The sequence below is a fragment of the Sceloporus occidentalis genome, unplaced genomic scaffold (assembly GCF_023333645.1).
Source record: "Sceloporus occidentalis isolate IW3139 unplaced genomic scaffold, rSceOcc1.0.p SCAF_1, whole genome shotgun sequence".
NCBI lineage: Eukaryota > Metazoa > Chordata > Lepidosauria > Squamata > Phrynosomatidae > Sceloporus > Sceloporus occidentalis.
In genome coordinates this window covers 250,306,496-250,333,148 of record NW_028316981.1, presented here as the reverse complement: position 1 = coordinate 250,333,148, position 26,653 = coordinate 250,306,496, and the positions used below count along the sequence as shown (strand labels likewise).

At 38.0% G+C, this 26,653-nt stretch overlaps 1 protein-coding gene across 2 annotated transcripts in view; it reads left to right on the top strand.

Annotated features, from left to right (window-relative positions):
* PRDM6 (PR/SET domain 6) overlaps positions 1–26,253 on the top strand; it is a 114,412-nt gene extending 88,159 nt beyond the window's left edge. Inside the window, exons 6-8 of one of the 2 annotated variants that reach the window (XM_089512244.1) lie at positions 4,025–4,063; positions 20,201–20,377; positions 25,459–26,253. In XM_089512244.1, the coding sequence (XP_089368370.1) occupies positions 4,025–4,063; positions 20,201–20,377; positions 25,459–25,573 (331 nt within the window). In that variant the 3' untranslated portion in view covers positions 25,574–26,253. The remainder of the gene's footprint in view (positions 1–4,024; positions 4,064–20,200; positions 20,378–25,458) is intronic. The other variant, XM_089512252.1, reaches the window with a different exon arrangement.
* Positions 26,254–26,653: the final 400 nt, after the last annotated feature.

The window sequence follows — 26,653 nt, the reverse complement described above, 5'->3', positions numbered from 1 at the left end:
GAAACTGATGTATGTGCACAGTGAACACACATTCTTGATTGGGAAAAACACAGAAAGCCTTCATTAAAAAGCAAAAATCATGGAACCCACAATAAACATTTCAAAGATAAATAATGTTCACAGATGAAAGAATATTTTACAACTTACATATGCTTTTAAGGTTAAAGTTGACATAGATTGGCTATTTTGATTAGGAAATTCTGGGAATTGTAGTCCAAAAGATAATTGTTCCAATCTCAGTATTTGCTTGTATTTTAATCCCAGTTTTAATCCCAGTTAACCAAGCCACCCAGCCTTTATGCAGGACTGACTGATTAGGATATTGAGAATGATCCACAGTTTTGTGGGTACCTGACAACTTCACATGTATTAGGGAAAAGAAAGTGGAAACTCTTGTATCTCTGCATTAAATGCAATACAGCCCATTTTTGATACCTTATTTCTAAATCCAACTCCATTTTTAGAGGCTTTGCTAGCAGGTGGAAACTCCAGTGAAAGCCCAGTGTCCTTCTCCTCTGCAATCAAATATGCTCCAACCATAAAATGAACTGTAGATGAGGAAATGGGCATCTGAGAATTCCAAACTATTATAAGTTAGAAGAAAGCAGTACTCTCATTAGTAACTGGTAATTACGTTAATACAGAGAACTCTACTATTTTGTATACTCCAAACAGGAAGAAAAATATGCCCATCCACATTTCTTAACGTAATAGAAGACTGTGTCCTATGTGTAGGCAAATGTGCCTACAACTGAACTCACTTCCAATGTCTCCTTCCCCCAGTAGATCAAGCTTTGTACTTTGGCAATACCTGCAGTGCTACCCTCTCTCAGTATGAAACGTGATACCTGTCAGTGCTAACATTGAAATTCCCATCAATCTTCTTCGCTAATAATCAAGATTCTGATAATCCTGACCAAAGTAACTTCATCAGTGAGCATTTGTTTAGGAGAAGAGCCATTGCTTTATGATAGAGCACATTTTACAAGATCCCATGTTCAACACTGATCTCTTCAAGTAGGTCTGAGAAAGACTACATTCTTTGGCCTGGAATCTATTGTTAGTCCCAACTAGAGTAACCCATTGAATCAGTTACTGAGTAGTAAGTCAGCACTTCTATAAATGGACTCAATGGAGCTGTACTAGTCAGGACTAACAATAAGGTTTAGATTTTGAAAAAACTGTTTCCAGTTCTAAGCAGGATGATCTAATTGTCTGGTTTAATTTATAAGACAATTTTTAATGTTTGCTGAATTGAGTTGAAGAGCACCTGGACACAAAAAACTCTCTTCCTTTCTTCTTCTCCTGAGTTCTGCAATGTCACTGTGTACATGGAATTATCACAGTGCTGCTTCTTTGGGAAGAGGAGCAGTGACAGTCTGACTGGATGAGATTTAAGACCCATCAATTTTCCTTATAGAAAGGAGGAGCATAAAAGGTGCTTTTCTACTCTGTTGCTTTTGAACCAAAATCTTAGCCAAATTCCTTGTCATTGTTTGATATTGAATAAGTGTTTAGAAGCTAGGGACATACTTCTTCACTAAGGGGGGGATACAGACGGGAGGCTCCATGCTGCCTGTTTTTGCCACTCGTCAGTGCCACACCAGCCACACGGTGCAGCACCAACGGACTCCCTAAAAAGGAGCCACCTGGAGCGGCTTCTTTTTAGAAGCGTCATAAACGAAGGCAGCAATGAGTAATTCCAGGAATTTTCTTCCACTGTGAGAAAGTATTTGAAAGCTGTGGTTTTTGAAGACTATTTGCAATTTGGGACTTACTCTCCGCAAAATTTTCATGTGGTTGTTTTGTGCATGAAACATATTTTTTGCACAGGAAATGTTTTCTGTGTGGAAAATTATATTCCAATGCAAAAATATTAATTCATCGAAAAAAATGCTGTACAAATCTACCATGTGTTAATTTTATGCAGATCAAATCCCCAATTACAGATTTTCTTTCTGAACAGAAAACAATATTTTATATTCAGGAATTAGTATTTCTCTATTGAAATAATATTTTCTGTGAAGAAAATGTTGTTTTCTTCACAAAACAGCCACATGTGAATTTTGTGCAAAATAAGTCCCAAACTGTGAAGATCCCATTCATCCAGGACTCTTCTTGGCAGTGTTTCTCAACACCCCCCAAAAATATTTTTCAATTGTTTTCAAATATTCATTATCCCTTTTACTGTACTGTGATTATTTTTTAACTGATTTAAAGGAAAATAGATAAATGAAGTGCTACTTTCCCGACTTTCAAGAAAAATAATTTTAATTTTAAATGTGTGTGGAATCGCTTTCAATTTAGGACATGTTGAACCTTTTTACTAGGTTTGGAACTAGTGCCAGTTTGGAGAATCTGGCATTTTACCTACTATGCTTGTCTACAGAGCTTCAGTCAACATCTCAGTACTTGCAGGATGATCCACATTGATACAGGAATCATGTTGGCTGGCAATGTTACCAACTGTACATTGGCACTATTGCCAAAGCATAGAGAAGAGAACCATCATTACCAATATTATAGAGGAGGATTGAAATGTGACCCTTAGATAACATCTGTAAACTTAAGTTAGCCAAAAAAGGAGAGCATCCAAACTTGAGAGATCCTAAATAGAGAGTCAAACACCAACACAGTTCCATTAGTAATAGTAGCTTTCATCCACCTATGCCTGGTGCCTCTGTTGCTAAGGAAGCCATGGGTCAGTGGTGGGCTTGCATGTGCAAAGGTACCTATTCCCTTTAAATACAAAACTTAGATGCTTCTGCACTGTGAAATTCAAATGTTTGCATGGGTTTATGGGTGCTATAGGAGACTGCTGAATCTAGATTTTGTGTGATTTGTGTCTGCATGCAGGTTTCCAGGACCTGTAGCAATATTAGACACCTATAAAATATCAGTGCCTTTGTGCATGAAGCTTTTCTTGTTCAAAGTTAAGTTTAAAATTTCTGATGACTGGGATTATTATACACATATCTGCCATCCATTAAAGGAGCAGGAGTATGCTCTTCCATTTTGCCTGCTTTCTGTAATTGAGAAAACATAGATACTGCTTTATGTAACTTTTCTCTTTGGATTTTCTGTTCCCATTTCATTTACTTATAGTTTTTATTAATTTATAATCAATTAATTTCTCCTTTGTTGAGGTCTTTTCAGTAATAATCTGATATCATTTACTTTGGCCACTTATTTCAAGACCAAGGAGAGAATTTTAGAGTTTAGCAAAGTTACCTTTATGCATAGGTATAATAATAATAATAATAATAATAATAATAATAATAATAATAGGATTTATTTATATGCCGCCCAATCACTGGGAATCCGGGTGTCTTACATAAAACTCCCTCAGCCACCAAGACTAGTTGTCATTCTGGCTGCAGGATTCTGGGACTCATAGTTCAAAAGAATGATTTTTCTAAGGTACAGTTTTACATGATCTTGGATACACTCCACTATGCAGAGATAAAACATAATCTTTTTACCTGTGCTGTAAGGGTCTCTTCACAAACTGTTGATTAAATGATGGATATAAAATAGCAGAGCAGCTTTAGGAATATTTATGTGTTCTGTTGAGAGTTTTGTGGGCAATAAGCATTTTTTTATGAATAAGAACATTTCCTTATTTTCAGTAAAGGCATGAAATTAATATTTAATATAATATGCAAGAGGCAGCTACCTAAATTCATGCTAGATATTCATTGAATTGGGACAATAATTAAATATATCCAGGTTTGTATGTACTTTTTATGTGAATTTGACATTATTTAGGGTTTTTTAAAATAGTTTTGACCATTTTGGTTATGTTTCCTCTTACTCTACAATGCATTGTTAAATAATTTTGTGCTTCGTCTGGAAAGAATAAAATAGAAAAAAATGTCAAATCCATCCAGAATTAATTGGCTGAGGGCAGTTCCAATGTGTTTTTTTTTCTTGATTGATTTTTATCCAGCCATCAGCAAATTGACCCACTATTCCTTGAACTAGGAGTCAGAAATTCCTTTTCTCTTCTGTTTTTCTGCTGCAGAAATTCCCAACAATCCCATTTGGGGGGCTCCAGAAAGGGGTAAGCAGAAGCCTTCAGTCACAGTGAATCATTGAAAAAAATCTATTTTGTAATTTATTTTTAAACTCAAAACCAGTTCTTATAATGAGCTATTAATCTGCATCTTTAAAAAAAATTAATTGTCATGGTGTTGGGCTACTGTGTGTTTTGAATCACCTGGATATTTTCCCCAATAGTTTTGTATGTGGTTCTTTTACATTGATAGCACAATTTAATTCTATAGATAGTCACATGTAGCATATTTGATGGGTCTTTAGGTAGGATGCATGCAGTCATATCTCAGGACATATTTTCTGATAAATGTTTCATCTTTAATTTTCCATAAATTAATGGCTGTATTTTTAATTAGTTTTTCACATTGTTGGTCCTTTTTTTTAACAGTTAAAGAAATTTGTTTAAATTGTTAGTTATCTTAAAATACTTCTATGCCATGTATAACATAAAAACATCCAGTGGTAGGTGTGTTGGGCATACAGGAACATCCTAAAGCCACATAACAGCAATACCTTTATTGGGCAACCAGAGGCAAAAGAAAGGAAAATGATGATGTTGGAGTAATGGGCCTACATTTTGTTAAGATGTTGTTATGGTTATTCTATAGTTATTGGCATGGAGGGATATCCACATAGACAGAGGCCATTCCTCTTTCTTGCCCATGTGGGTTCTGGGAGACTTTTTGGCCCAGTCCAGGTGGCCCAGAAGGAGCAGCCAGAGGCGGCTGTGACTGGAGGCTGGGACCACAGTGACTTCACGGCCCCCTTCCAAAGAGGGCCACCGCCTTGGTCTCAAGCTGGCCACTGCCAGGAGCTGGACTTAATCAGCTCCAATTTGCGGAAGTTTCAGGCTGGGTTTGGCATCCTCAGAGCAGCATGTGGCTGCTTTGGGGCGGGGGGGAGTGTCATGTAAACCCCATGCCCCCAGAGTGGCAGAAAGCCACTTCTTAGTCATAAAGGCCAGGAAACGAAATTTAAAGTCCATAAGCAACATGAAAAAACCCTCCCTTAAGATCCAAGTTGTCTCTGTAATGTGCAAGACCACCCACCCCCTTCTTTGGCAGAAAATGTTGAATTTCTCAAGATTCTTCTCTGCTGTTGTATGGTAAACTTTTTGGTGCTGTTTAGGTAAAACACACCAAATGCAATTCCATTTATTATTATTATTATTATTATTATTATTATTGCATTTCGGTTGGCCAATAAAGGATTGCTGTTTTGTGCATTTTGAATGAAAACATTTGAAGCTAATTTTGCACCCAATGCACCCAACAACCCATGGAATTTTATTTTTTTAAAAAAACAAATCCACCCAGGTGGTGGGTGTGGAAGCAAGTTTACTGTATATTTTGGCACCCTCTAGACTTAGATCAGGAGAGACCTTTATTTATACAGGAAGTGAACTGGAATTCAATGTCCAGTTTACTGCCTTCTAAATTAAAGGCCTTTTCTGTACATAACAACAGGGAAGATGGAACATTGAAATTGCATGGGGGTGTTTTGAAAATAAAATCTGAGAGAACTGTGGAGCTGCATGCAGGCCAAGGCTTGCATTTCTCCACCACAATTGTTGCAGGATGCATGTTAAATAGAACAATAGAACATGAGGAAGAGTTAGTGTAACTGTGAACCTTTCAAATTTGGGTCTACCATGATGTTGTTAAGTGATCTTAGATATGCTCTAACTTCCCATCTGACATAAAGATTAATAAAGCAGATAATTTACATGGTGTCATATGCTATGAGCAAACAAAAGTGTTATATAAATTCTAAATGATGTCACTATTATTATTAAAACAAACACTCCAGAGAGAAAGGGTAATCCTAACAACCTGCTGTTCTGGTAAACAGCTCTAGTTCTGAATGTTACTCTCTATTACCTTAATTTTTGCTATCTGTTTTATAGGCATTCCTTTGCTAAATGAACTGACTTCAACATATGTGAGCACTTGCAAGAGAAAGTAGGACCAGTTTAATATAGTTAAGTCATATTCGATCTGTAATCCATTGGACCATTCCCCTATCTTACTAGAGATAGGCCTATCTGAGAAAGCAGAAAGGCACTAAAAGGAAAAAGAAAAGAGGAGAAGCTCCATGTGGAGGGGATATATATATATATATATGTCAATGCAGTCCATATGATGCTCTTTGAGAAAACAGTTATAGAACTTGGAAGCATCGCACACCCTCCAGCTGTCCTAATTAATCCTCTGTTGTCCTACTTTTTCAACTGCTTTTAAAATGTCCCAGTTTCCACTCCCACTTTCCCCCTTCATCCTTGGTTTACTTTAGTTGGTGCAAACTGTGTTCAAAATGCAAATGTAATTTGTATTCAATTAACAGATCAGGCCCGGTACAGATGGGCACAAAGTGCTGGCCTGTGGGCAGAGTCATGGTGGAGCGTCTGCATGCTCGACGCCATGGCTGTGCCCCCTTGCGCCATGACACATGCACTGTCCGATTGGGCCAGTAAAGGGGCGGCTCCATGCCACCCCTTAGGGGCTGTTTGTACAGCCCCTAACTCAACAGAAGGGAGAGGAAGGAGGGAGAAAAATCTAGCCCTTCCCTGTAGACTCAGCCAAAGCTAGTTTGCTACAGCCTCTCTTAGATTTTACCCCCTTACTAATAATTTCTGCCATATAAACCACATTCAGAAATTGTTTGTCCATTTATGTTGCAGTTTCCATCTGTGAAATGTTGGAGAGTCTGGCATTTCATTACAGATAATATTGTAATATACTTTTAAAGTACTATCAAGGCAGAAGCACTGCTCATTCCTCTTCATGTAACATCTTCAGAAATTCCTGCTCTCTGCAACATCTATGGGCAGCTCCCCTATTATTTACCACAACCTCTCCTTGAAATTTGATTTTGCATTGTTCTTTGAATTCTTTCTTTCTTAAGACAAAATACAAGCTGTCCAAGCAAGTCTAACAGTGCTCTCTGGGAAGCTTTCCAGGAGTGTTGATGGCATTGTTTTCACATCAGTGCCTAAATAAAAAATGGAAGAGTGTTTTAACACTATAATGGAAATGTTCAGATGGGGGGAAATGCTGGGACTAAAAGGAATACTCCTGGCATAATCGCTTGATCGCGCTGAAGATTTTCAGATGACATCGTTCTCATCCAGGACTTATTGGGTGAAGATCCAGGAATGCTGCAGCAACAAACCATTCCTGGGTCTTCCCTGTAAATTATTTGTTAGGGAGCATTCCTGGATCTTATCGGGATAAGTTCTGGATGAGCACCATGTGTCTGAAAATGTTCAGCTCGATTGCATGTTTATGCCAGGAGTAAGCCTTTTACTCCTGGCTTTTTTCCCCTCTGAAAATCTCGAATGTTAGAGCACTTTTATGCTGTACCTCTAGGCCCACTCAGGGAAATAACACAATTTGTGGTTCCAGGAGCTTCCCAGAAAGCACTGTTAGACCTACAAAGAAGCCTCAACTTGGATTTTGTGTTAAGAAGGGGGGGGGGATTGTAAAAAATGGTAACAGGAAGTCAGTTTGAGGGGGCTTGGTGGGTGACAGGATAAAATTCATTTGTGCTTTGTGGGTGGAGAGAGCTTAGATTTGGTGAGGGGAATGCAGAGGTAAATCTTGGTTTTCATTTGAAATTCAATTTTCTATATTTTATTTATCATAGTATGTATCTCCCCCCCCCCACCAGTATTTTCTGATTTTAGTGCAGTAAAACTCAAATGATTGTTGACACTTCCAACCTTTGTTTTCCTTTGCAAATCTTAGACATTTTTGAAGGTGTTAGATACCATCTTTGTTCCATTTAAATATAATTTTCTTTTAGATCTTAGCATCACATAAATAGATGCATCTTTCTCCTTGTCTATATCCAGCTTTTGAGATTGATCTCCACTCCTATATCCTCAGCCCATTTCAACATTGTTTCTTGGATGTAGTCTTGTTCTAACACTCTTTTTAATAGTTGCCTATATACTTTGGCTCTCTCCCTTCTTTGCTTGTCAGAATTTTATCTAACTTATTTTTCTCTTCCTCAAATCGTTTTTTTTTTGCTCTCACCCCATTAGATTCTGTTGTCTTGTGTAATATCTATCAATAGGTTCCCAAGTGCCAAAATAAACAGTAGAGATGACAGAGGGCACCCTTCTGTGGTCCCCTTTTGAATTTCAATCAATCTCATTGTAATGGTATATGCAGTACGCCCTTTCTTTACTCAGGGGATCCATTCTGGACTCTCCCACATAAAGCGAATTCCGCCTATGCTCGAGCCCCATTGTTCCCTATGTGACGCGCCACCTCTTCTTCCCGCGTGGCTTTCAGCATATGCTGAAAGCCATCTAAAGCATGTCCGCATATGACATGGGCTCACTGTACTAAGATCTGGACCTTTGGGACTGAGAAGGTTGTCTTTCTTTCCTGAATAATATTTTCATCAAAGTCCATTCTCTCTTGAAATAAATGGTTTCAAAAAATATTATCAAATGCTTTCTATGCATCTAACAGAATCAAAATGGCCTTTTTTGTCATTATGATGTTCCAAAAATAGTAATATTGAGAACAGTTCTTATGTTATTCCTTAATTAATTTTTTGGAGCAAAACCCACATTCTGATCCTCATAGATATTCCGAGAAATGTGTCTTCTCATTCTGCTTGCCAGAATGGTAGTAAATAGCTTATAGTCATTATTTAGTAACTAAATAAGTCTAAAATTCTTAGTTAATGTCATATCTGAATTTTCTTTATGGATCACTGTAAAATAGGCATTTCTCTAAGAATCTGGTATCCACCCTTTTTCTAATAATATCACACACAGTTTTGAATGGTTAAAGTAGCTCTTCAAATTTCTTACAACATGTTGATGGTAATCCATTGGGGCCTGGTGCTTTTTTAGATTTAATCTTTTTAATAGTTTCAATATGTTTCATGGTTGTCATAAGCCCATTCAGGCTTGCTATTGTTCCCATCATAATTGATCCAGTTGGTGTTTATTTAAATAGTCATCCATATCAGAATTATTTTCATTGCCCAATATAAATCTCTGTTGTATTCCTCAAAGGCTGTTAATATTTCCAAATTATCCATTACAAACGGATCTTTATCTTTTCCTGTCTCAAATGATAGGAAATCCACTTCTCACATTTATTTGAGAATTTAAAGTTCTTTTGCTTAAGATATAAGAGCTTCACATTCTTTTTTTGGACTGTAATTAAAGAAAGAAAGCTTTTGTTGTAATAACTTAATGCTTTGTTGAGTTTAAATCCATTATCACCATTCTGTCTTGTGCCTTTTCCAAATCCTGTCATAAAATGTCCTTTCCCTTTGAATTATCAGAGATCGCCTGTTTGTGTTTGTGTGTAATCATTGTGATATTCTGAAATGATACCATGATCTGTTTGAATTATTTACTTGTCCTGTAATATCTAATCCTAACAATTCCAGTTTTTTCCCTGAATTCCCATTACTTTCTGTTACATGTTTATTCAGATCTAAAATTTGGACAAACATCTCAGATATTAAGGCTTGAATTTTAATGAGCACAGGATCGGTTTTGTCTATCCCAGCTATCGACAGTGGTAGAATCTCCTTCTTTGAAGGTCTTTAAACAGAGGCTGGATGGCCATCTGTGGAGGGTGCTTTAATTGTGAGTTCTTGCATGGCAGGGGGTTGGACTGGATGGCCCTTGTGGTTTCTGCCAGCTCTACAATTCTGTGATTCTATGATTCTGTGACATTTTTCTGGTGGTCATATTTATGATGTATACATCATTTTTTGTTTAAATTCCAGCATCAGAGGCCATATTCCCCTTTTCTAAAATATAGATATTTTAATTGTTTAAAGGCCAGAGCAGATAGACCCAAAAGAGAGGCATGAGCCCGCTCTGGCAAAAAGCAGGTCAGAACCCCTCTGTCTGCATGGGCTACTCCCAAGATGACCATGGACACAGGGGTAGACCAGCACTGTCAGGAGTTGAATTATCCTGTCTCCTTTTTGCTTTGGTCTTAAGGACCAAAGAGTGTTTTTTGTGTGGGTTTTTTGGGCTATGTGGCCATGTTCTAGAAGATTTTCTTCCTGACGTTTTGCCAGCAAACATCAGGAAGAAAATCTTCTAAAACATGGCCACATAGCCTGAAAAACCCACAAAAAACTATGGATACCGGCCATGAAAGCCTTCGACTTCACACCAAAGAGTGGCTTTGGCACAGCTTCCAGCCGCTTTGGAGGCATGCGTTATTTAATTAGCACACCTCCAAAATGGTCAGAAGCTGTCTCATTCAGCTTGTCTGCTTCATCCTTAAGTCTTGGAGACTTGTTTTATTCCAAATTCCAAACTGCCGTTTAGTTTAATCTTCAATTTTTGTGCACTTTGCTATCTGTCTATCTCAATTGTTAGCTTCACATAGTTTCACTTTCCAATAACTTCTCAATAGAGACTGTACATCGAATCTTTAAGATGCAATTTGTTTATACTCATTCCATTGTAACAAATCATCAGCTGAGTGGAGGGGTTTCTCTATCCCTGTTCAGAATGATCTTTTGATAATATTTTAATATTGTAAATATTTGGAGAAGCTTCTGACTAGTTAACCTTAATGAATCCTTATTATTCCCCAGCTTCAGATTCACAGTGGAGAATGTTATAATTTCCAGGGTGCACATCTGTTCCAGACAGATCCTCATCCAACTCCTGACTGATGAGGTTATCTGGGAGACTCTTTTTCTGCCCTTGTGGAATCCTTCTGTATCTTTATACATTTAAATATAATAATGCATCCTACAAAGCTAGGAACAGCATGTAAATCATGCCATTAATAGTTAGCCATCCTAGTCAGAGTCTCTAAGGTCTTCATTTTGACATGAAATATGGAAATCAAGCTATTCACTGAAAGAGTAAATGTTGTATTTGTTTAATGTGATGAAATTTGGCTCACGAGTATTCCATACCAGTGGGATGTGCACCAGCTCCAGGACTTAATTCAAACTGTATATAAGCAATCCAAATGTTCTCAGTCTGTTTTCAGGTTAGAGTTAAGCGACTTGGGTAGCTTATTTGAAGTTCAGCTAAACTCCACTGTTCCACTAAAATGAATGCCACACAGCCACTAGTCATTAGTGCTAGAAAGTGTGTGCCTCAGGGGTGCCCATGCTATAGCATTCTGCATTCCAAAACTACAAAAGATGAGCTCATTTCCCCCATTTGCAACACACTAGAGTTTTAATGATAGGAAAATGTGACCTCATACAGCAGAAGAAGTGCTGCAAGAATCTGTGTAACACACTGAGTGACAATTGGGCCCCTCTTTTGTGGAAATATTATCATCTGGGAAGACTTGCATTTTCCATTTTCATGGTAGATTGTTCACAGTTTTTATATTTGATACCACTACTTTGTTTGGTAGGTGAATAATGCTTTGATTTTACAGAATAACAATTAATCATGTTGATTTGTCTTTTAAAAAAAGATTAATTGGTTTTATTTAGTGACTTATTTGTTTATTGTGGTAGCAGTTAAAAATAGATAACCAGGGGCTAATAAATGTTAATGATCCCACTCACTCTGAGAAAATCAATTGCTCATGATTGCAGCACATCTCAGTGTATTGTTTTTTGCTAAAAGAATTTAATATTAAGAATATGTTGAAAAGAAATTTCCATAGTCATCTTTGTTTTACCATTGCCAGAATTTTCATGTTGGTTTGATAAATTCTTTCTTTAGCTGAATTCCTATGAACAAAGAATTAATGCTGAATAACACATTCCTCTTGTGTGTTTTTTTTTTTTTTTTTTTTTGGTAATGATAATAGTTACAGAGCCTTGAAATAAAGGATTTCACTTGTTCTTGCATTGTATAGGCTGTTTATGGTCCCAATCTTAGCATGATTGGAACTCTATGACTCTGGATTTGACCCAGTCCATTAGTCGTGGAGAACACGATCTATTTGTGCAATGAAGAGTCCCCACTGAGTGTTGAACAAAGATTCTCAGTTCATAAAACAGAGCAAGGTACTGGTGCAGTCAGCTAATTTTAGATCAGACATGGGACAGTGCAATCCTTTAACTCCATTTCTGTGGGACTGAAAGACGTGTGCCAAGTCTCCAAACCCCCTGAATTCATCCCCTTCTTTCTCAAACTAGTTTCCATGTTTTTAAGGTTACTTTCTGTCTGAAAACAGCCCAGGATACATCAGAATTCCATACAGCTGTGGCACTTTGGTTCCCGCAACAGCCAATCCTATTCGTGCAGCTGAAAACCAGCAAAAAGTGGCAGCTGGATGCTAGGGTTGCCATAATTGTCCACTAAAACCTGAGACAAAATGTAGGACAAAATCTAGACCAAACTGTAGGACACCTGCAGGACAAAACTCAGCCCAAAATGAAGGCCATTTAAGAAAAATGGAGGGCCTTAAATGTCCTACATTTTGGGCTGAGTCTTGTTCTGCAGTTGTCCTACAGTTTGGTCTAGATTTTGTCCTACATTTTGTCCCAGGTTTTAGTGGACAGTTATGACAACCCTAGATGTGACATAACATCACTTTTGGATAATATGTTAGGATGGCCCACAGCACAAAAATGGCCCCTGTCACTTATGCAGCTACCCACTCCTTTTTTTAGAGCTTCAATGTCTTATGCCCCCCCCCCCGCTAGACATCTGCATTACTTCAGTTGTTATACACACAAAATGAACAGTTCTCAAGATTCTATTAGAACATAAACTGATAGATTCGAATTACAAGAGAAAAGATCCTATCTAAATATTAGGAAGACTTTTTAATTGTAAGAAGTAAGAAGTATTTGACAGTAGAATAGATTGTCTTAGAGGGTGGTGGATTCCCCTATCCCCAATATGTTTCTGCAACAACATTTTCTTAAAGTACTTTTTTAAATGAGCATTTGTAACTATGTGACTGTACAGCTGCCTAACCTGTATAAGCGGCTTTAGAAACTAAAATTATAAGAAAAGAAACCTCTGTGACCAGGGTCAATCCCAGTGGGTCCCAGTACATCTATGCCAGTCCTGATGGGTACTGCTGCCCTGTTTGCAGTTGTCACCATCACTTTCAATTCTTTGTTTGGGTGGTCGTTTGGCATGCCCTGGATTCAGGGACCCTGGCCTTTGGCCCAGAGGTCTAGCCCTACTTGCTTTATTGTGTATAATTATATATCTCATCTTCCTCCCCCCCCCCCTCTTTGGCTCTATTTTGGATGTAGGGCAGAGAGATGATGGAGAAAACAGCTCTTATTTATTACCAGTTTAAAATTTAAAAACAGTACATCTTATATCCTACATATAAGGGTCCATTTTACATCCTAGATATAAGAATGCTTAAATTTGTTGACTTTACAGTCCTGCAGTAACTTTCCCTGCTCCTTTTCCTAGATGCAGGGAAAATAGAGGAGGAACCAGCATTATAGGGAGAGAAGTGTCCTACAGTTCATTCGTACAGTGTTTCATTCTAAAATACATAAGGCAGCCCTTCAAATACTCAAATCAGTTAACTATCAATACTAAAACAATCTGATGTAAGAATTTTAATAAAATCTTTACAACACACTATTAAAACTTGACACAATGAAAACCGACAGTATATTCTTTTATCTTATTATCCTGAATAATTGCATTTTACATTTCTTCCAGAAGACAAGGAGAACAGGAAGCAGATGCTTGCCTCTAGTTTATTTTATTTATTTTTATATATTTTATTTATTGATATCCTGCCTCAAGGGACTCAAGGTGGCTAACAAAATTTGAAACAGTCCAGGTTAAAACAATGCAAAGCATTAAAATACAAAATTTTAAAAACAAACAATTTTTAAAAAGTTAAAAGTTAATCATTATAGACTCCTGAATCAACTATACTAAAGGCTCTAATTCTTGCCCCAGCCATTCTCTTGCTTATCAGGAATATTTACATAGCAATAGGATAAGTAGGATCCCACTATAAGATTTCAAACTATAAGTAGGTTAAACAGTAAAGTAATGGAAATCCTTATTTTCCCCTTGCTTTGTATTACAAATATCCAGAGAAGGCTAAACTGGATAGCAGGAGAAGCATAATGCTCCAAACTCCTGCTCCAGTCATTGTCACCACAATCTTCTGAGCAAGATTATTGTAAACCCCCATTTTAAATAAAGGCAATTCTAGTTCAAAATGAGACTCTTACTGTAGAAATGAGGAAGAGAGAGGGGGAAAAAGAAACGTATCACACCTTTAAGACTAACTGGTTTTTATTTTAGCATGACTATTCATGTATATAAGCCCACTTATTTGAATGCAGTATAGAGTGATATTACAGTCTCAGGTATAAATCATATTTATACAGTTGTGGGAGAGGGAGAGAATGTAATAGAAATGTAAATTTTCAAATCATGAAATTACAAAGATGATTTGGTACATCATATTTTCCTTGCATCTTTTTGTATCCTATTATATTCTGTCCCACTCCCACGACTGTATAAAACATATTTACATCTGACCTCTTAATATGTCAGTCTTAAAGCTGCTGCCACATTTCTTTTTTCTCCCCCTCCCTCGCTCCTTTTTATGTTGCAAGAGACTAGCATGGCTACTGATGTGAAAATGTTCACTATAAAATCTTAGTCCCTAACATCCAGAGTTAAACTTAGGTCCTAAAAGTTCAACTGGCATATTACAGTGTTATAAGTTTTTCTTTGAAAATTGTTAGGGAACACTCTTCAAAGATTTTATAATGTGAGTAATTAAAATATAGTATTAAATTATTGACTAGTGCTAGGTCATTAATCAAGTGAAAAAATTCTATGATCCATGCTTTGAAGCATTGTAAAATAATAGTATTGGTGATCAGTGATGCATTTAGTCACAATTAAGCAGTTCAGTTGACAAATGAGGGAATGTGCTTTATTTTACACTTAATTGAATTGCACTGTGCTTGGTCACCATTGTCTCCTTCCCTATAGTTTTAAATTCTAGCTATTCAGAGAAACAGATTTCTTAAGGGCAGAGAGCAATTAAACCTATATTGTCCATTAGCTCTAAAATGCAAATGTTAAGGAATATGTTTAGAGTTGTTCTTCAGAACTAAAATCATTAATATGCCTAAAGATACTTTCTTAATTTTCTTATGATACTTACAGAAACCAAAACTGTATTCCACTAAATCAGAAATGTTCAGATATGTAAGAATGCGAAAAAATATTAGCGTATTTTGCCAACTGCTTTATTGTTTCCATTGGAGGAACTGAATGTCAACACATCCTGTAGTGACTTAGCTGCAGGTCCATTTCAATCCAGGTCAGCAAAACATTTTACTAGTTGTGGAAAGGAACAGAAAGTACAGTAACACTGAAACATGGTTGTGAGGTGCGGAGTAACTGGGGTACACATGCTTGAGTTTGGCTGCAGTCATAAAGTACTTTGTATTTCTCATACCCTGGAAACCTGCACAATGGTTGCCTGAATCTGAACTGGGCAAATCAGAGACTTTGATTTTAAGATTTAATATAGCAGTTGTATATATGTATAGAATTACTTGATTCAGTCGTGTTGCTCCACTAATGGAAACAGTGGAACAGGGAGGAGATCAATTCCCTTCATTTCTTGTAGCTGCCCATCCCTTCCTGTGTACCTGGAAATTAGTGCTGAAACATGGATAGTATCAAGGGCTGTAGGAAAGATGATAGAATGAGTAAGCCATGCTGATTTAGTGGAGATACACTAGCATAATGCTGCATTTGATCCACTGAGTTGGAGAGGACTTTCTATTGCAACCCCATGCTTGATATGCTAAAGCATGCACAACAGTCAAGCCTCTACATGAGGACTTCCAAAGAGGGATAGCCCACCTACAGAAAATGATTCTGTTGTCAAACTGCTTTCATCAACAAGATGTTTTCCCTAACATTCAGCTGCAATCTATTGCTTTTGTAGTCTTAAACAGCAATAAATTTAGGAGCTGTACACAGACCCTAAGGCAGTGATGGTGAACCTTTTAGAGGCCGAGTGCCCAAAGTGCAACTCAAAACCCACTTATTTATTGCAAAGTGCCATGTTGCTCTGGCTTTCTACCAACAAACTCTGGCAAACTCTGTGCTGGGGCAATGGCACATGTGCCCACAGAGAGGGCTCTGAGTGTCACCTCTGGCACTCGTGCCATAGGTTCGCCATCACTGCCCTAAGGGATGGTGCAATGCCGGATCAGGGCCATGGTAACTGCACACCACAGCCCCGATCCAGCCTTTCCAGGGCGCAAAAAGGAACCACAAAAAGTGGCTCCTTTTGTGCCCTCAAAAGGGTGCAATAGCTGTGGTGCCATGGCTATACGGCGCTCCTTCTGCATTGGTTGTGGCAACGCAGTGCTGGAGGAGCACCGTATAGCCGTACACCATGTGGAGTGGTGTGCAGTGTCACAGCACCTTGGGAGGTGGAGTTGGGATGTACGTCATGTAGACACGATGCCCCAACTCCGCCTCTAGGTCAGCCTTCATGGCTGGCCTGAAGAGCCCCTGCAGACAACAAGTCTTTACCTTCTTCTACATGATAGGCCTTTAGATATGTTAGGAGTGATTTCTTGCTCAGTTGAACCTTTTTTTAATGTAGTTAGATTTAGCATAGGATGGGCAACATGTAGCCTGAGGCTGCATATGCTCCCAAGACACCTCTCAAAAGAACTGAAATTCAGTGGTAACTCAGGAAATCCCAGTTTTACAGTGGTTTGCAACCAAATATGCTTGCCTTAAGTTCAGAGCTTCCAGCTGAGACACACAGCAGGTTCATGGATGGGGATGGAAATTTGTGTCAAGACCTAGGAAAATTTCAGTTTCCTTATTTAGCATATCATGGGCATGGGACAGACCGTCCAAAAAGGACGGTCTCCCAGCGCCCAGCTTTGGTCCGGGGGAAGCTGCAGCCTCCAGACCGCAGGACATCCCCGCGGACCAAAAAGAACCCACAGAAAGCAGGTTCTTTTTATGGCGTCATTATGATGCCTCAGTGCGCCAATGGCGCACTCACAATGGCACAATGGCACCGTGACGTGCGGACACTAGGCGTCCACCACGTAATTATGGCGGCACCCATATGTACAGGGCGCCACCATTTTGATGCCCTCGTCATGTATGAGGGGCGTCTATAAGCTCCGCCCCTCACATGTGACAAGGGCGCCCTATCGCGCCTGTCTGTACCAAGCCATGTTGTCGTAAAAGAGGTGTAAAATGCATCAGGATGTTATACATTCCAGGACAAACATTGTTTTTCCCCCTGTGTGTCTTATAAATTTTTCACTGCATCATTATTTTGTGCCATCATTCCTTTGTCTCACCACCAAGTGGTGATGGAGGAACTGATAATAGATACAGGGCAGGGATTCAGATAATGACTGCAACTGGTATATAGCTTATATAGGTACATGCATCAGAGGTCTTGCCACTAAGATATCTGGAGTATTGTATGTGGTAGTTGTTTACACATTTATGTCTAAGGCTCAGAACAGATGGGCCAAATGAAGTGGCTTACAGCCGTTTTAGAGGTGTGATGTTCAAATGATGCACACCTTCAAAGTGTCCAGACGCCATGCCAAAACTGTGCTTTGGTCTTTAGAAGCAAAAAGGAGCCAGGATAATCTGGCTCTTGGTGGTGCAGGTTGGGCTTTGCATCCACAGCCTTCTTTGGAAGCAGTCCATGTGGTCAACAGGGTCCCAACCCGCTTGTGCCTGTCTGCTATGGTGCAAAGAGCTTAAATAACAAATAAATGAATCGGGGGTGGGGGGGTGGTCCCATACTTTTATGTATTCACTTCTATCACTTTTTGAGAATTTTTGTAGCATTTCAAGCACATATTGCCTTTATAAATTCACTTCTTTTTATTGCTCACATATTTAGATAGAATTGTGTTTGTTAGTCTCAACTAAAGTGGACCAGTTGAATCCTTTACTGTATGGTGTGTCAACACATTGGGAAATCCCATTGATTCAGCAGGTCTACCCTGGTCAAGGATAAAAGTAGGATTTTGGTCTTCTCAGCTTGTAATGTTATCAATTATTTATTACAAGAGACTGATGTCATGTAAAAAGGGGGAAATAATTTGGAATAAAGCTAACTTGAGAAAAAATGTAATACTGAAGTAGGAATAGTATCATTGTGGGAAAGAAAACAAAAGCACAAAGGAAAACTTTTTATTTCATATCTTTCTCCCCCCTTCTCACAGAAAATAAATAAATACATAATTGTAGTGTGTAATACTTTTGTTCTCAATTTGCTGAGTGCCTGGAACAGTCCAATTTGTTTTCATTTTAATTTAAAAGGTTACTTATAAATGGAACTCATTGCTCAGCATTTTAAACCGACTGGGATGCGGGATGGAGGTGGGGATTATCACACACTAAATCACCGCCAAACCACTGCCCGCCATCAGCCCAGGTCCTAAGTCAGAAAGCTTTCCAAACTTCTAAAGTGCTAGCAGAGCCTGGCTGGGACCTGGCTGGGACCCAGGCTGATGGTGGCTGGTGGTTCAGCAGTTTGGATTTTTTTCTCCCTCTGATATCTCTCCTGAGGAGATCTTCCCCCTCCCTGTTCACACTGAACGCCTCTTCTGTGTCTCAGGAGACTGGATATCTGTACATAGTCTAAAGCTTGATGAGTATACAGCATATATAGCCTAGTTGAAATTGTCACTTGATAGATATTGCCTAGAATATCTATCAGGCCTATAGATACTGGATTTTAGATACATATTTATCCTCTGTTTAAATACTACAACTATGTATGGAAATTCAGTCAGTGGATCAGAAAGCATAACCTTGCTGCTCCACCAGGATAAGAGAGATATCCTGGCAAGATATTAGAGGTGACTGTAATCCTAACTGATCTGGGAGGGAATAAAATCTTAATTCTGTTGTATATGTTGCATTTGACTGACAGGCAGCTTTGAAGAGAAAAACAGAGCTTTTGTAATGCATTATATTTTATATCCATAGAAAAGGTCATCCAAATTGTACATAGGATTCTTCCCTGTAACTAGTGGTGGAAGGCAATGCACTCTGAAAGAGGAACACAGACAGTAGTGCACAAGCAATATGGATGTAGCTGTGGACAATGCCCCCCATAAGAATTCTTCCCAACTAAATTTTCCCTCAGTATTGCTAGTATTGCAGCAATTGAAAACACCAGTTGAACATTTTAATATAAAGTTTGGAAGCCAAAAAAAAAAAAAAGACGCACTAAACTAACCTAGTAACTCTCACAACAAATATAAGAATTCTAAGTGTGAACATTTTTCACTGTCTCGCTTTCTGTGATATCAGAATTGGGGAGGAAAAGGTAATTTTATTGCAGGGACATGCCCTCATTCCCCCCATAGCTATACCCCAATCCACCAATATATTAAAAGGAAACAAAACAAAACCTATCCTATTTTCTAACATGTTAAGTCAGTGCTCTAATCTATCCTACATGGACTCTGGAATGTTTAAATAACAGAATGTTCAGAGTTCTATTAATTGAAGTCTGAGTTCCAAAAGCAGGGTGGAAAGGATACTATGTTAAAGTATTTCACTAAAAGACTGGAGTCAGACTGGGGCCAGTTCCCAAATCTTTGATATATTAGGAATGAGCTGCCATAACAACTCAAAGAGGAAGCAAAAAGAATACCATCATGGATTACTTTAAGCTTATGTAACATATCCTCAGAAGTGGGTATACACACACACACACACACACACACACACACGCATATGCATACATATATACACATACACACACACTTAAAACACTACAAAAATGTGTGTGTGTGTGTGTGTGTCCATTTATTTATTTGTGGATGCTTCCCCCCCAAACCGGTCCTAATGAGTGATAATAGTGAGACAGGATTTTCAGGATGTGTGGAGATGGTTGCCACCTGAATCTTTTGTGGTTCATCTTAATAAACTCTTAGCATGTAAGGGAGGGAGGGGATTGACAATTTTTCATAAGATCCCTGTGTTTAATCAAATATTAGACTTGAAAATATATAGAAGTATTTCTACAAAATTATAATTTTTGCTACTTCAAAAAGAGAACACAAAGCCCGCTATTATATTCCCTTTTGGAAATTAGCATTCAATAACTTGCTGGTGCTTTCCAAATTCTTTTCCATATGCTTCAGTTCAAAAAGGAAAAGTAGTGATCACATCGGGTGTTTCTATTTTCTGCAGGCCCTATCAGTGTGGACACTGCTCCCAATCCTTCTCCCAACCTTCAGAGCTACGGAACCATGTAGTCACCCATTCCAGTGACAGACCTTTCAAGTGTGGCTATTGCGGTCGTGCCTTTGCTGGTGCTACTACACTCAACAATCATATCCGGACACATACAGGGGAGAAGCCCTTTAAGTAAGTAATCCAAGGATCAGAAGAGCAGGAAGGGCATTAGGCCACTAGGCTAAGTCGATAGATACAGCCACTGGAATAGGTCCTTTTTGCAGTTTTAGGTTGTGAATACCTAACAGACCTTGCAATTCATTAGGCATTGCTCCTGACCAAGTTATTTTTCATTTCATTTGTGTAGGAGCAAAATTCATGCCTTGTAACAAAATAATTAAACGCATCTAAAATTCACATACAAAATACAGTGCTTGGAAATGTTATTGATTCAAAAATGTAACTCCCGGAACAATCTAAAAAGGTTACATTTCTAAACTCTGAATATAATACACACATCTATATATATATATATTAATCAAAAAGAGGCCACTTGTTTTTAATTGAAAAGCAGATAGCAATAGCATTTTTTTCCTAGTATCTATATTTCCAGGAAAGTGGTTTTGGACATCTTTCTTTCAAAAAGACAGAAATATTTCATACAGAGAAAACCTTGGGCCCCTTCAAACCACTCAATTTTAGTTCCATGATTCTACTTTAACTTTCATGACAACGTCCTATGGAATCCTGAGATTTGTAGTCCAGGGAGGGGCATTTCAAATTTTCAGCCAGGGGAGCTCTAGTGCCTTGCCAAACTACACATCCAGGATTCTGTATAATGTGACCATGGCATTTAAAGTGAAATCACAGTGCTATACTTGTGCAGTGTGAAAGGGCCCCTTGCATAGGCAAAGGACAACTTGAAAAGGATGTCGGTGGTCACATGGTTTTGTGGAGGAGTTAAGTCCAGCAGCAATATGAAAAATTAAATCCCATTCCCATCCTCCACAACATGGTCACAATGGGTAGTGTAGAATTCTAAACTGAAATATATTTTCTCTGGCTCAGCTCCCTTGCAGACTTTGGGTGAGGAGATGATGTTTTGGTTCATTTTTCAGGCTATTATGTAAAGGAAACAGTTGTATTTCCTCTGTTGTAACTAGTTCAGGGAAATCTTTCAAAAAATTACTTCCAAACTGATCCTGCTCCTTATTTGGATTCCAGTGTGAATGAGACATTAAAATATATTTTTTTCTGGAATTAACAATAAGTGATCACTTAAGAAATCACATTGTTTAATAGAAGTTTAATAGAAGTCAGGCTAGGGATTTGGCTTCAAATTCTATGTCTAGAACGGGTTAGTTGTCAGGTTTAGGGCAAGATGTGTTCATGGCCAGCTCCTTATTTGTATAGTACTAGTGATGTGATCCATCCAGATTTTCCAAAGTGCAACAGAATCCAAATAGGAGACTAACTAAGGACTACCATCATGATGTAGTATTGCAGCATCAACAAATGGTGCCCACAGAGCCATTATGTTGGATTAATAGAACCAATGGAAAGCAAAGCCAAAACCAGTGCCAGCAATCAGATTGATTTTATGTAGCTGCTGTGTAAATAGATTTTAGTAATTAATTGTAGAGGCTTTTGGGTCAAAATGGAAAATAGATTTCTTTTAATGTTAAGGTGTTACTTATGTGTAACCTTGTTGACTCCACTTACTCTCCCTGCTTAACATCCTGTTTTTGTCATGTTTCCAATAAAGCTTCAATTTGTCCCATTTAGAGCCATTACTACATTCATTCCTTTTAGTTTGGATTGTCTTTTTCTTTCTTCCACTTCCAATCATATCATAAAAGGTTTCCCTACACAGAATGGCAGCCAAATTATGTCATTATACGCATGTTGATTTTCACATGATGTGCACATATTAGTTCAACACAAGATTTATTCCCTATAGATGCAGCCAATATCTACTCTCTGTACTATAGTCAATGGCCAGGATTTACTTGGGCAGTTGCAAATGTGTAACATCATAGTTACATAACTACCCCCTCCTCAATCCCTAGTTACAGGGCAGCAACCACTGTGACTGACAGAGGTCTGTTCCCCTGTCAGTTGGGATGCAGCTACCCCCTCCAATCAGCAATCTCCAGTGTAACTGGCAAAAGCAGGGCTCCTGTCATAGCCTCCCCCCAGCAGTGTGGATCATTCTTTCAAGGGGTGTGAGCATCAGTTAGTTGCTTCCTGATCAACAGGGGAACAGACCCCTATTGATCACAGCAGCTGCTGCCTAGTAAGTGGGAATTGGGAAACTTCCATGATCCCTGTGTATCCCCTAAATTAGAGAATATGTAGGGATTGTGAATATGAATATGATTATGAAAAATACACATTACACAAATATGTAACAGAGGCTCAAAATACACGGGCAAGATAGAGCGACTTCCAGCTGCTTCAGGGACAGATCATGCACATGCACACCTCTGGAGTGGCCAGAAGCCAGATTGAGGAGCACCAATAATAATAATAATAATAATAATAATAATAATAATAATAATAATGCTCCTTGCAAGTGATCCATTCAGGACTGCGATGGCAGCCAGCTGGGGACCACAGCATCTGGTCACCATGGTCCTGCTCTGATTGGGGGATGATTGAGGCTGGAGCATCCTCTGGCCATTCCAAGCTGGCAGCCTGCTTCACTCTGGAGTTATGCATTTAGAAATGACTAAGTGGGTTCCAAGCTATATTAGGCATCTAATATAGTGAAAGACCAGGAGCAAGGATATGAATATTAATTTTTGTTATCTGGTGAATGAAGGTTAGTGTTGCATGTGACACCAGAATCTTTACTCAAAAAGTGGACTCTGAATTTGTTTCATGACAAATTAGGGATTTTTTCTTTTTTAAAAAAATAAAGATTAGATACAAACAGCACATACACAGACACATTTGCATAGAATCATATGCTAAGTTAATATATTTATAATAGGCTATTCCAGTAGCACACTACATTACATTTCAAATGTGATAGCATCTGATATGTTGCATATATATACAGCAGCATTTGTATTTCCTTACTCAATAAAGAAAAACTGAATTTATTTCTTGCTACAAGACTGGATGGTAGATACATTGGGGACAATGGTCAGCATGAATGGTGTTCTATATATGGAGGATAATTGTGTAAATTATCCTCCATATTTGTTTATCTTTGTACCTCATTGCCATAGGGCCACTTCAGCACAGCGCTCTCAGTGTCAAGCTAGTCATGAGGAAAGTTCTTGTATGGTCATGTCCTTGTGATCTATATTTTATGTGTATTTTATTACTATTGCATGGAAGTGACTTGACACAGTTCTGGTTTGGCAGTTACTCCATAAGCAGCTATAAACTGTAGACAACCTCTAATTCATTTCCTTTGCATAAAGACTATATGGCCCAGATATCTCCAATATGTATAAATTAATGTGTCTTCTCTGTTAAGACAGTTATAGATAGATAGCTCTTGGATTTGAAAAATATATTAAACATATACAGATTTAATGCATTTGAGCCTGTATATAGATATTACTAAGGTAAAAGATAATTTCAAGTCAAAGTAGAGGAAAGTGGTTTATATTGTGTAAGCTAATCCTAAAACTGGATTGATTTTAAGGCCTTTGTGATAAAAAAATCATAATTTGCAAGTTTGTCAAGCAATGAAAGGTAGTATATTTTGACACACTAATCCAGTAACTAATCAGTTTTCTAATAAACAATCAGCAATACACTAATGTGTCATCAGCATTTCAGGAACTCTGGAGAGAGGGAGATCTGCACATAGACGTTAATGAATACACAAAAAATCATTAAGTGATCAATACTTCTGAGTTATTTTCATTGAGCTGATAGGTCTGATACATTAGAGCTGACATTTTACATTTGTCAAGATCACAGTGCAGTTTTTAACAGTAGAGCAAGCTGCTAAAATATTCCAAGAGAGACAATCAAAGAAACACAACTTAAAGATGTTGACACCCTAGACTGGAACTAGAGATGAGATGAACGCACATTAACATTCAGGTCATAGGTTCCTCAAACCATAATTTTCCTTAAAAATTAATTATCAGGTAGTTTATAACATTCTGTAACGATATGTGTGGGTAAATGCCTCCCCGATATGTTTGGAAATATCTACTTTCTCTTTTATATAATGTTTACAGGGGAATAAAATCAGATAAAAAGGGGCAGAGCCTCTTCATTTTTTGTAGAGATATTTTTTCATCAAAAGATTCTTCTTGGATGCAAATAGGCTACAGAAGCACTGACACACAACTTATTTTTAAGGAACATTACATTAAACCTCTGGAGTGCAATCCATGCTTTTTCTTTGCAAGTGTCATTGAAAATAATGGTAGCTGTGCAAGATGGATCCTTTCTAAGACAAATTTTCTGCCAGTTTCTTTATTTTCACAGTGTAGATTCTTCAGGAATTTGAAATTACTGTGATGAAATAATAGTATGTCAAAGCAGTAAGATTTGGTATCCTCATCTGGAATAAGCATAGTTGTCTCCCTGTGTCCCTTCAGAAACCTTCTGTCTTGATGCATTTATTATCTGAGTTTGTCATTTAAATCAGTGGGGTTAAGGTAAGATAGAGGTTTGAAAGTTTGGGTCTTCCCTTTGACTATATCAAAACTTATGGAACCCTGAGTAACATTTTTAAAAAATAGCTGAAAAATCACCGAGATTACCAAAGGCCTCTTTAATATGCACTCAGCCGTATTGTAATTTCAGATACAGTGGTTTTCTGTTCCTGCAAAACAAAGTGATTATTGCTTCAGGGCTTCACAATTGTTCCAATAGGTAAGACTCCTGATTTTTAAATTAGCAGGAGGTGAAATTCTATTTGTCATCAATTTCTCCGAGGGATTACAGAGCAGAAAACTGCAGACAAGCTGCTTCTTTGATGGCTCATTCCTAAAAATCTCTTTTTGTTCTTTATCTATTTGAACTGACAGTGATCAGAGCTGTAACAGGACAGGCCTCTCTGGAGAAATCACCTTCCCCCTGTCTATTGACAGATTCCTCTGTTCTGAATCAGACAGGCCTTGTCCCATCATAGGCATCAAGGCCTTGGAAGTAGCCACCAATTAAACCTCTTGAGCCGGTAAAATCTGAAGCCACTTTTGAGTGTCTGTTCCGATTAGGCAGGATAAGACGAAGCCCATTGCCTCCTCCCACCAGAGCGACTCCCCAGTCTCAATTTTCTCTCTTGCCTTCTCCAGGTGCGAGAGGTGTGAGAGGAGCTTCACACAAGCCACCCAGCTGAGTCGACACCAGAGGATGCCCAATGAGTGCAAGCCAATAACAGAGAGCACAGAATCAATTGAAGTGGATTAACTGATTGACTGGTTGGAATTAAACTGCAAGGAAAGTCATGATTAAATGTCACGGACACTTAAGCAAAACCAAAGATTTCCTCTGAGCAACTTTCAATCAGTCCCAGAAAACCAAGAGCAGTAATAAAATAAGTAAGATGTTAAGAGATATTGATCCTGGCGTGGAAGTGAAACCAGGGAAGAGATTATTTATTTATGACTAAGAATGAAACTGATTTCAATGGACAAGAAACCCAGGCCTGCTGCCATTTCTAGCCCTCTCACCATGTATTGCTTTATTTCTAAAAGCTTTTATAATTGTTATTTAAATACCAAAGCAACAAAGGTCAAGGGTTCTTTTGCCCATAGATATGACTGTGAATGCACATGGACTTGTTTATTGTGGCACCTTTTTCTTCAGCATGACTCAGTGGACCCAGGTATATTCTTTCCTGGCTGGGTTCTGTTGGGTTGCATTTCTCTTGACTTGGCTGTAATTTTTTTGAAACAAATTTCCAGATGATGAAAGAGAAGGTGATTGAGGACCATCTTTGTCGTACGTCAGCTGGAAGACATTTTGTCCCCATGAATTCAGAACTCACATTTTGTGCACTTTTTTTTGTATAAATGTTTTCACTAACCAGTGTTGCATTGATGCAGGAGATTCCAGAAAAATTAAATAAACTTTGTCTCAATATATGAGACAAAGTTTATTTAACTTTTCTGGAATGGATTCTCTCTCTCATATATATATATATATATATATATATATATATATATATATGACAAACTGTAGATGTTCATGCTGTAAAAATATCAGTAAGAGAAGCAGTTGAAGTAATGTAGAATTTTCAAATACAGTTCTCTTTAATGAATGACACATATTATTCATAGATGATGAATAATAGTATCGGAGAAATGGTGACACTTTTATCTAACAGTATCATGCTTGAAAACATAAATGTTAAAATGGAACATCAAGATGTAGTCTTTCCTTTGATGGTAACATTATCTCTTTAAAAAAGACAAAATCAACAGACATTATCTAGGCTTGCAATTTTCACAGGCATTCAATACAACAAAGAAGCAACACTGCAAAATC